Here is an 11367-nt window from a genome sequence, read left to right as displayed (position 1 = left end):
GCCCTGGAAAAATGGTGCACTGCGAACAGCCTAGCTCTCACTGCCAGCTAAACCAAGGAACTCATTATTGACTTTCGGTGGGATGTTACTCATGCCCCCTACACATTAACAGCACAGAGGTGGAACGAGTGGTGAGTGTCAAGCTCCTGGGAGTGGTCATCCACAACAAGCTTTCTCAGACTCTTCATGTGGACGCACTGGTTACAAAGGCCCAACAATGACTTTTCTTCCTCAGGCAGCTGAGGAAATTTGGCATGACGGCGAATACCCTTGGCAATATTTATAGGTGCGCCATGGAGAGCATTCTGTCTTCTTCCTCAGGCAGCTGAGGAAATTTGGCATGACGGCGAATACCCTTGGCAATATTTATAGTGCGCCATGGAGAGCATTCTGTCTGGATGTATCGATACCTGGTATGGCAACTGTACCATTCAAGATCGGAGACGGTTACAGAGAGTGGTGAACTCGGCCCGGACAATCACAAAGGCCAACCTCCCATCTATAGAATCCATCTACCCGGCCCGCTGTCAAGGAAAGGCCGCCAGCATTCTCAAAGATCCATCCCACCCTGGCAATGCTTTTCTACAACCTCTACCATCAGGGAGAAGGTACAGAAACCTGTACACACGCACCAGCCGGTTTCAGAACAGTTTCTAGCCTCCTGTTGTTAGAATACCGAACGGACTCACAAAATCTTAACATTCGCCTGTCCCTGTGTTTTTGTTTTTGCTGCTGTTTACCTATTATTTACTATCTATGCTGTTTAACTCTGTGATCTGCCTGTATTGCTCACAAGACAAAGCTTTTCACTGTGTCTCGGCACACATGACAATAAATTCAGTTCAATTTAATTCAATTCAACTCACAACTGTCTCTGACACATTGTTTGTCACATACACATTAAATGTTGGAAAGCCACTACCAAACTCTGTAATTCCTTTTTGATGGTGGAGTATTTCCTCTGGTGAGTGTTGAGTTTCTTTGAAAAGTCACCAACTGGCTGTTCAATCACATTATCATCTTCCTGTAGCAGTACAGCTCCATCTCCCATGTCGCAAGCATCAATTACAACTTTGAAGGGTTTCTAAAAGTTTGGTGTAGCTAAAGCTGGTGTGGTGGTTAATACTGCTTTTAAATTGTCAGATGGAGAAAGTGAGGTCTGCAGATGCTGGAGATCAGAGCTGGAAATGTGTTGCTGGAAAAGCGCAGCAGGTCAGGCAGCATCCAGGGAACAGGAGAATCGACGTTTCGGGCATAAGCCCTTCTTCAGGATTCCTGAAGATTCCCGAAACGTCGATTCTCCTGTTCCCTGGATGCTGCCTGACCTGCTGCGCTTTTCCAGCAACACATTTCCAGCTTAAATTGTCAGATGCCTGCTGGCATTGTTTGCTCCATCGAAATGTTGTCTTCTTCTGTTAACGGTGTCACTGCGCTGCTGCTGCAGCTTGGGACAAACTTCCTCTAGAATCTGCTTACTCCCAAAAAGTGAAGGACCTCTTTCCTTGAGGTTGGTCATGGAAATTCTTTGATGGTCTTTGTCTTTGTGTTCCTTTGGGTCAAACCTCCATGACTGATGTTATGCCCGAAGAACGTAACCTCTGCCTTTGCAAATTCTGTTTTCTTTAAGTTTATTACCATTTTGCTTCTGTCATTCACAGAGCCTGGCCAACTGGACCAGGTGATCTCTCCAGGCCTCATTAAAGACACTACAGCATCCAGACAGACTGTACAGTTTGTTAACCCCTCCACAACTCTGTTCCAAGAGGCTTTGGAATGTAGCTGGGGTGTTCTTCATTCCAAAGGGCATCACTTTGAATTGATATAGCCCCATTTGGGGTTACAAACACAGAAATTTTGTTCACTTTCTCTAATAAAGGTACATGCCAATAACCACACAAGTCCAACTTTGTGATGTAACTGGTTTATCCAACGTTCTCTAAACAGTCCTCCAATCTGGGTATTGGGTATGAGTCTGATTTTGTAATGGCTTTGACCTTCCAGTAGTCCACACAAAATCATTGAGTCCCTTCAGGTTTGGGAACTAACACAATCAGCGAACTCCACTCACTCTGACTCAGTTCAATTACATCTTCATTGAGTATCGCATCCACTTCCTTCAGGACCTGTCGGGCTTTGAAAGGATTAAGCTGATAGGGGTGTTGCTTTATTGGAACAGCATTCCCTACGTCTACCTCATGCACAATAGCATTGGTCCTCCCCATCCTATTCCTGCATATGTCCTCATACTGCTGCAACAAACCTTGCAACTGTGTTCTTTGCTCCTGAGACAGATAACTCACTAACCTATCCCATTCCTCAAGGACGTCCTCATTGTTTAATTTATTTTGAGGCACATCAAACTCCACACCATCTGGATTTGATCCCTCACTTTGCAGGGCAGTAACTAACATGTGTTTCTCCAGTTCCTTCTCTCTATTAAAGTAAGGTTTCATTGTACTCCCTTGACATACACGATACAGCTTTTTCCTACCTGGCATTTTTACCAGCTCGTTTAACTGATTCAACTTTTTCTCAATTTGACAGGGACCACTAAACCTAACTTTGAAGAGATCTCCTGTCACTGTAACAACACTAATCCTAATACTAATCTTCACGGGAAAATGTCAGAATATCAGTTTTTATCTGCCACCTGCTTCATTCTGTGCTGTGCCCTCTTCAGGTGCTGTTTAGCTAACTCACCAACCGATTTGATCTCTCCCTCACCTCCGATACATAATCCACATGTGAGGTCTCTTTGGTCCGGTCAATTTTTCTTTAATTAATTTCAAAGTTCCTCTCACTTCATGTCCGATATTAACCCAAAGGGAGTGAACTGAGTAGACTTGTTTGGGGCATCTCTAACGGCAAACAATACGAATGGGATACTTTTATCCCAATCATTCGGGTAATCCTGATAGTACGCTCTTAACATGGTCTTCAGGGTCTGATGCCACCTTTCTAAAGCTCCCTGGGATTCAGGGTGATATGCACTGGATTTAAAGTGCTGTATACCTAAGCTATCCATAACCTCCTTAAAGTGCCTAGCAGTAAAATCTGACCCTTGGTCTGACTGACTCTCTCTGGGTAGCCCATACCATGTGAAGAAAGCTACTAACTCCTCTACCACCCTTTTTCAATTGATATTCTGGAATGGAATTGCCTCCGGAAATCTGTTAGACACATACATTATGGTTAACAACTACTGGTTCCCAATTTTAGTTCTTGGGAGGGGACCTACACAATCAATTATACCTCATGTGAAAGGTCCTTCGAATGTGGGAATTGGCAACATAGGTGTTGGTTTTATTACCGCCTGTGGCTTACCTACCATTTGGCACGTATAGCACATACGGCAAAAGTTAACCACATCCTGGTGCATTCCAGGCCAATAGAAATGCTTTTGTACCTTAGCCTGTGTCTTCCAGTCACCAAGGTGACGTTCATGTACAACCCATAACACTTCCTGTCTGTATGCTACCGGCAACACAACCTGGTGCACTTCAGCCTCTTGCTCCTCTGCACTAACCCGCCGTGGTCTCCATTTTCATCTTGGAATTCTATCTTTAACATAATAACCCTCAGGAATATTCTCGGACTCCTCTTCTGAGTGCACATTAACATATATATCTTTTATTGTCTCGTCTTTCTGTTGTAAGTCCAATAGCCATTCAGGACTGAACGCTTTTGCCTGACCCTCTGCCTGTTCAGGATTTCACTGCACCATTTCATCAAACAGGGTGTCCGCTAAATGCACCTCAACTCCTTCATCTTTCTCTTTAGTTTTCAATTCTTGCTGTAACTTATGGTAGTTGGATTTTGTTACTACAGAGTCTGGGAAAATTCCAGGGTACTTTTCTTTTAATTCCTCAGTTGCCTGGTTTTCCTTGGGCTTCTCCACAACAAGGGGTGTCACTCACACCTTGGATCCTGCCAAATCGTTCCCAAGAATAAACTGTACTCCTGGAACTGACGCTCTGTCAATCACTCCCACTGTTACTTCCTCAGTCTTGAGTTGGCACTCCAACCTGATCTTACATAGGGGAACGCTAAATTTCTGTCCCTCTATCCCACAAATTACCACTCTCTCAGGTAACAGGTCAGAAAGAGTGCAAATATGTTCATCTTACTGTTACAGATTGGTTAGATCCTGAATCTCTCAAAATTATAACTTTTTGTCCTTCTCCCACTGTTCTTTCTGAGTAAACTTTACCCACAGAAGTGAATTCTTTGTAGCGATCAGGTGCTAACCCCATACCCAGCCCCTGCCTGGACTGTGCACTCTCCTGCAGCTCCTCGGCTCTTCTTGGGGTCTCCTTTACCACCTTCACTATTGCCACTGGCTCAGCTTCTTTTACCACATCTTTTCCCATGGTGCCTTTTTTATAAATGACCAGCACTGTGACCTCACGTGTCTCACTTTACCACAGTGGAAACACCTGAGGCCTTTCACCTCCTTTCCACCCTCTTGGACTTCTTTTCTCACCTGTGGTAAATAACTCCCAGTGTTCTCGACTCTTTGGTTTGTAGTGTAAGATCTCCCCTTCTCCCAATTTTTATCCCTCACAGGATGTAATAGTTGCCAGAAGCTATCTCTGCTGCTCTTCTCATTTCTTGAACTTTCTGTTCATTGACATGAATTCTTATCATCTCTGGAAGTGAGTTTTTAAACTCCTTCAGCAGAATAATCTCTCTTAGAGCCTCATAGGTCTTATCTATTTTTAAAGCCTGTACCCATCTATTGAACTCAACAAAGGTCTGACCTGGTTCCTTCTTTATGTTTCTGAACCACTGTCTATAAGCTCCTGGTACCAATTCATAAGGACTCAAAATGTTCTGTTTGATGTCTGCATAATCTCTTGACCCCCTCATCTGATAGCGCTGCAAATACCTCACTAGCTCTGCCTACAGCTTAGTCTGAACTAGCATTACCCACAAGTCCTCTGACCACTCCATCTGCCCAGCCAATTTTTCAAATGAAATGAAGAAGGCTTCAACATCTTGCTTATCAAAATGTGGCAGTGTTTTAATATATTTGTATATCTCACTATCTTCATCTCCATCCTATTAACTTGGCTTTACTGACTAAATTGCAACTTCGGAAGTTCAAACTCTCTCTACATTTCTCTTTCTTTTCTCTCTCCCTTTCTTCTCTCTCTCCCTTTCTCTTGCTTTATCTATCTTATAACTCCATTTTCCTCAATTGTAATTTACATTTTTCTACCTCTACTGCACGTGTCTGTTCCTGTGACACACCTAAGTGTTTGAGTAATTCCCTGATGATTTCAGCTTTACTTTTGTCCTTGGTTAAACCCAACTCTAAATTCTAAAAGTATGGTCTTTTCTTTCTTTCTTGGAAAATTTGGGAATCATCTTCAAACCCCAGAACAATTTTAGCAATTTTAAGAGCCATTTCTCTCACTTATAATTTAACCACCCACAAATGACCGAAATTAAACTAATTGTCTCCTTTACATTTTATTTAAAGATCTAGGACACTAATCAGCAAGTGTTTAAATCTGCTGGGATCCCTTATCCCAAATCTATTCAAATCTTAGACGGGTCTGTCTAAACCTGTCCAAATCATGGACCCGAGCCACCAAACTGTTACGACACGGGGGTAAACTCTTCTGTTAATTAAACCAAATCCCCAGAAAAGCTCACCTCACCTCGTAACCTGTTAAAGTATGAGTGACAGAGAACTGCCTAAAGTCCACTGTTTAAAGAAAAATATCAATTTTATCCTTTAATTCTAAAATGAACATTAAATAACAACTATTTACAACTCTCAGCCTCCTTTCTATTAAAGGTTTGTTATCTACCTCCCATTCTATAACAATATACTGAGCCAATAACGCTACTATTAAATTTACAGCAACTCAAGTTTCAAAACAGCACAGTCGTCTCTAGTGTCAATCTTCCTCTGCTTGTAGATCCCCCTGGGTCATCTTCAGTCTTCTGCTGCACAGATGTTTCATATGAAAAAGGTACATTTTAGAGAGAAATTTCAGGCAATCTGTCTGACAATGGCAGATCGTCCTCTTCCTGGCTAACTGTCCAAAATGCCTGCTTTTTATACCCCAAACATTGGATCGTCTCATTGGTTCAATGTTGTCAAACAACAAAATTCAAATTTGATTAGGTTTTAGTATCTTGGAGAAAGTGAGTCCTGCAGATGCTGGAGATCAGAGTCGAGAGTGTGTTCCTGGGAAAGCACAGAAGGTCAGGTAGCATCCGAGCAGCAGGAGAATTGATGTTTCAGTCCAAAGCCCTTTATCAGGAATGTTCATATGACACCCCATTCAAAAAGGGAGGGAGGCAAAAAGTGGGTAATGTTTGACTGTTTAGCCTAACATCTATTGTTGAAAAAGTATTAGACTCAATTATTAAGGAAATAACATTTCGAAAGTCATAATCTCATGGAGCAGAATCAGCTTCTTGAAAGGGAAATTGTGTCTGCCTAATTTATTAGAGTATTTCAAGGACGTGTCAACCAGAGTGAATAGAGAGGAACCAATAGATGTGTTGTATATGTAATTCCAGAAGGCATTTGACAAGGTACCTCACAAAAGGTCAAGTTTAAAAAGTCCCTGGTGTCGGAGGTAGTACATTGAGCTGGATAGAGAATTAGCTTATGGGCAGGAAACGATGAGTGGAGATAAGGGGCTGTTTTTCAGGTTGGTGACCTGTAACCAGTGGGTTCCTCAGGGATCAGTACTGGGATTGAAGGAAGGCAGTGTATGCACTGGAGCTGAATTGACAAATGACAGAAAAATAGGTGGAGAGGCAGGTTGTGAGAGCGATGCAAACAGTTTACAGAGAGATATTGACAAGCTAAACAGGTGGGTAAAAAGTTGGCATTTGGTGTATAATGTAAGGAAAATGTGAAATTATTTATTTTGGAAGTGAGAACATAAGAACAGGCTCTTATTTAAATGGAAAGAAACTGCAGAAAGCTGCAACACAAAGGGACTTTAAGGGACTTGTATATGAAACACAGAAAGCTAGGACACAGGGGCAGCAGGTAATCAGGAAGGGCAGTGGAATGTTGGCCCTTATTTCAAAGGGGTTGGAGTATAAGTGTAGTGAAGTCTTACTGCAACTACAAGGTGCTGGTGAAACCACGTCTGGAGTACTGTTAAGCAGTTTTGATCCCTTTATTTAACGAAATGTATCATTTCATTGGGGGTAATTCAGAGAAGGTTATTAGGATGATCCCTGGGATGGAGGGATTGTCTTATGAGAAAAGGCTAAACAGCTTGGGAAACTATTCACTAGAGTTTAAAAGAATGAGAGGTGATCTAATTGAGAGATATAAAATTATTAAGGGGCCTGATAAAGTAAAAACTGAGAGAATGTTTCCCCTCGTGGGAGAGTCGAGGGCCAGAGAGCATAGTCTCAGAGTATTTAAGACTTGGAATAAGGAAGAATTTCTTCCCTCAGAGGGTTGAGAGTCTTTGGATCTCCTTGCCACAGTGAACTAAGGGAGCAGAGTCCTTGTGTATATTTCAGGCTGAGAAAGATAGATCCTTGACCGGTCAGGCAATCAGGGGTTACAGGGAAAGAGCAGGAAAGTGGAGGTTATTGGATCAGCCATCGTTGTATTGAATGGTGTAGCTGGGCTCGTTGAGCTGAACAGTATTCTCTTGTTGCTTTTTTTAATGGTCTTATGGACCATATTCCTCATTATCAATTCCTGAGATTTACCATTGCTCAGAAACTGGTGTTTTGTGGTTTTTGTCTTTATTTGTTTAAGTTAGGGGTAGAGGTTAGTTTTGGTAGTTTTGGTAGTGTTTGCAGGAATAGGCTTCAGATTTGATAAAGTCTGTTTTTCTCCACTCGTCGCACATTGATTGGGCTTCTTCCTCTCAGGGGTCCGTGGGCTGTTGTGTGTGGTCATGGCTAGTGATCTGTTCAGGTGGTGCACCTGGAACATAAAGGGGAGCCATTCCCCCATTAAAAGTAAAAAGGTGATCTCAACTCTTATGAAGGAAAGGATTGACATCACTCTGTTGCAAGAGACATATTTAACCGATAGGGAATGTCTGAAGTTACAGCAGGGGGCATACGATAGGGTATTCTTCTCCTCCTTCAATTCCAAAAGCAGAGGAGTGACCATACTGGTACGAAGGAACCTCCCATTTCAGGTGTTAGATCAAATCAAGGATGAGCATGGATGGTTCATCATTCTCAAGGCTCTGGTACACGGAGAAGAGTATGGCATCCTGAACATTTACTGTCTCCCGGCGCATCCTCTCAAATGTTTAGTTGACGCAGTCGCTAAAGAATTGCTCTTGGGGTGCACTGTACATTTATAGGAGGAGACTTTAATTGTCTCATGGACCCTGGGGTAGACAGGATGCCAAGGGGTCTGTCGTGTACACCTCGGCAGTCTAGACAGTGAGTGGACTTGGAAGGAGTTGGGGCTAGTGGATGGGTAGAGGTGGCTCCACCCAAATGGGAGACACTTCACTTTCTGCTCCAACCCGCACAAGTGCCACACAAGAATTGATATGTTCTTTGTTCCGTCAGCTTGTTTGGACTTGGCGTTAGCCTGCAGGATTGAGACCATAAATATTTCGGACCATGCGGCAGTATAGTTGGATATTAATCCCAAGGTAGTGGAGAAGACAAACTGCAATGGTGCATGGATCTGTTCCTGTTGAAGGATGACAACTTTGTTCAGTTCATCACAAGGGAGTTCAGGGTTTTTTGGGACATCAGTTGTGGTACGGCCAGTAATCCGTCAGTGCACTGGGAAACCACCAAAGCGTTCTTAAGATGTACGATTATTTCATACTCGACAGTGAGGAGGAGGCAGAGGGGAGAACAGCAGCAGATGCTTGAGGCCCGGCTGAAAGCAGCTGAGTCAGCATATTATCCCAGACCACCTGTGGACAAATTGTAATGGGTCCTGGCTCTCTGGGCTGCTCTGGACTCAGTGCTCACACGAAAGGTGAAGAGAGGGATCTCCTTTGCAAAGCAAAGGCTGTTTGAATATGGGATAAGCCAGGTACCTGGATCGGAAGAAAAGTGCCTCACAGTCCATTGTGTCTGTCAGGGAAAGAGCTGGAAATGGCACTCGTGAACTGAGGAAGAATCAACGGCAGATTCCGGGAATTCTATGCAGAGTTATACCAGTCGGAGAGATGTGGGGATGGAGAAGCGAGAATGGAATCCTTTTTTGAAAACTTGGACCTCCCCGGTGTAAACGCAGATCAGGCCTCCCTTTTAAATGCTCCTTTGACAGTACAGGAGGTGCAGGAGGCAGTAAGGCAGCTCAAGGTGGTAAGGCACTCGGTCCAGATGGATTCCCGAGTGAATTTTACAAGGAGTTCATACACATGTTGGCTAGTCATTCATATAGCCAGGACTGCCTTCGGCCCTCTCTTAGGGAGGCTAATATCTCCCTTATCTTAAAAATGGGAAAGACCCCGAGAATTGTGCATCATTTAGATCCATCTCATTGTTGAATGTGAATTTAAAATCTTATCTAAGGTGGAGAAGGTGCTGCCCGTTACTATAAAAGAGGACCAGGCAGGTTTTATCAAGGGCTGCAGCTCCTCCAACATCAGGCAGGTGTTGAATATGGTGCAAACATGTCAGCAGAGAAGGATTCTGGGTTTGATGGTCTCCTTGGATGCAGAAAAGGCTTTTGATTGGGTGGAACAATCATATCTCTTTGCTGTTCTCAATTGTTTTGGTCTGGGAGGGGCCTGCACCAGGTGGGTGGCAGTGTTATATAAAGACCCCAAGGTGGGAGTTATCACAAATGGGGCTAAATTGAGAAATTTTGGTGTGGGGCGGGGCAGCTGACAGGTATGACCCCTGCCGCCGTTGCTGTTTACCTTGGTACTTAAACCACTGGCTGAGGCTATCCGACAGGACCCAGAAATAACGGCAACGGAAATGGGAGTTGAGGAACACAAAATTACTCTCTGTGCAGATGATGTCCTTTTGTTTTTAGCTAACCCCAAAAAGTCCATACCCAGGCTAATGCAAAAAACTAAATTATTTGATAGTTTATCTGGATACAAGATAAATTTCACAAAATCAGAAGTCATGACTGTGTGGGGGTGGGGGGGGGGGGGGTGTTGGGAGGGCAATTTGCTTAAGACTTCGCCATTTACCCCATTAGTGGGAGCCCCAGGATTGAGACCGGGGTCAATGGATTACGGCTTCAGAGACTGGGAGGGTAGTTATATCTCCTGTCTGGGAGAGGTCTTGATGTCTTATAGCCAATTAGGACAGAAATATAGAGTCCCTAACAGAGACCTTTTCTGATATTTCCAAGTTCGGGATTATATACAGAAGAAAACCACGCTCTTGACCCAGCCCTACAAGTCGGATATAGAACATAGACTGCTCCGATGTGGGAGCGCTCTCTCAGTTAGTATCATATACCAGCTGCAGAGAGGGAGCACCTTGGGGGATATGGAGACACTCCATGAGATTTGGGATCAGGAGTTAGGGGAAGAAATCTCATTGGAAATGTGGGAGGATATAAGGTGGAATGTAAAGAAGATTTCAATATGCAATAAGACACAAGCAATGCAATTGAAGATCCTTCACAGGGCCCATATGGCGCCGGAGAGGTTAGCAAAGGTTAAGAAAGAATCCTCCCCGAAATGTCCTAAATATAAAAACAGTATTGGCACCATTATACATTGTTTCTGGTCCTGTTACAAGATCGGAGGATACTGGGGGTCAGAGTGAATGAGCTGGAGAGGATTCTGGGAGTGGAAGTTAGAGGGGAACTGGTGTCTCCCCTCTTGGGACTATAGAATCTTCCCTCTCTGGATGAGCAGGGGAAGAGGTTGTTGAATATCCTGACGTCCGGTGCCAGGAAGAACATCCTAATGAACTGGATATCAGAAAAGCCTCCAGGTCTTGCAGAGTGGCGCAGACTTGTGATGGAGCACGTCAGTCATGATTACCTGACAAGTATGATACACCACAGAGCGGAGCGATTCTATAAAACATGGCACTCCTTTCAAAATCGTATAGACATGGATCTATTGGCAGTATTGATTAGGGCCTTTATATAGCCATGAGGGCTGTATGTGGTGGTCTGGGTCCCTGCGGGAGGGTGGGGGATACTTTGCTCCCATGGATAGGAGCCTTGATGGAGGCGTAGCAAGTGGAGTAATGTAATAGAGTACAATGTAGTGTAATTTAGTTTTTGTGGATTGTAATTTAACTTAGTGTTATTCCATTTAATTTGAGTCTCTGCTAATTTGGTTTAAGTTAGGTAAATATTATTTGACTGTATCTTGGAGAATAGTAGGCAGTTTACAGACTGGAATCTAATCGAGGGGTTTGGGGTGGTTTATATACAGAATAGCAGACACCCGGGAGGATGTTACAGAC

The 11367-nt window shown here is 43.6% G+C and overlaps 1 protein-coding gene across 1 annotated transcript in view; it reads right to left on the bottom strand.

The window, feature by feature from the left end:
• LOC122562364 overlaps positions 1-1051 on the bottom strand; it is a 33063-nt gene extending 32012 nt beyond the window's left edge. The window contains exon 1 of the mRNA XM_043715239.1: positions 923-1051. Within this exon, the coding sequence (XP_043571174.1) occupies positions 923-1051 (129 nt within the window). The remainder of the gene's footprint in view (positions 1-922) is intronic.
• Between the last annotated feature and the right edge of the window lie 10316 nt (positions 1052-11367).

This window comes from Chiloscyllium plagiosum, chromosome 24 (genome assembly GCF_004010195.1).
Source record: "Chiloscyllium plagiosum isolate BGI_BamShark_2017 chromosome 24, ASM401019v2, whole genome shotgun sequence".
NCBI classification, from domain to species: Eukaryota; Metazoa; Chordata; class Chondrichthyes; order Orectolobiformes; family Hemiscylliidae; genus Chiloscyllium; species Chiloscyllium plagiosum.
This window is presented reverse-complemented; position numbering and strand designations above follow the sequence as displayed.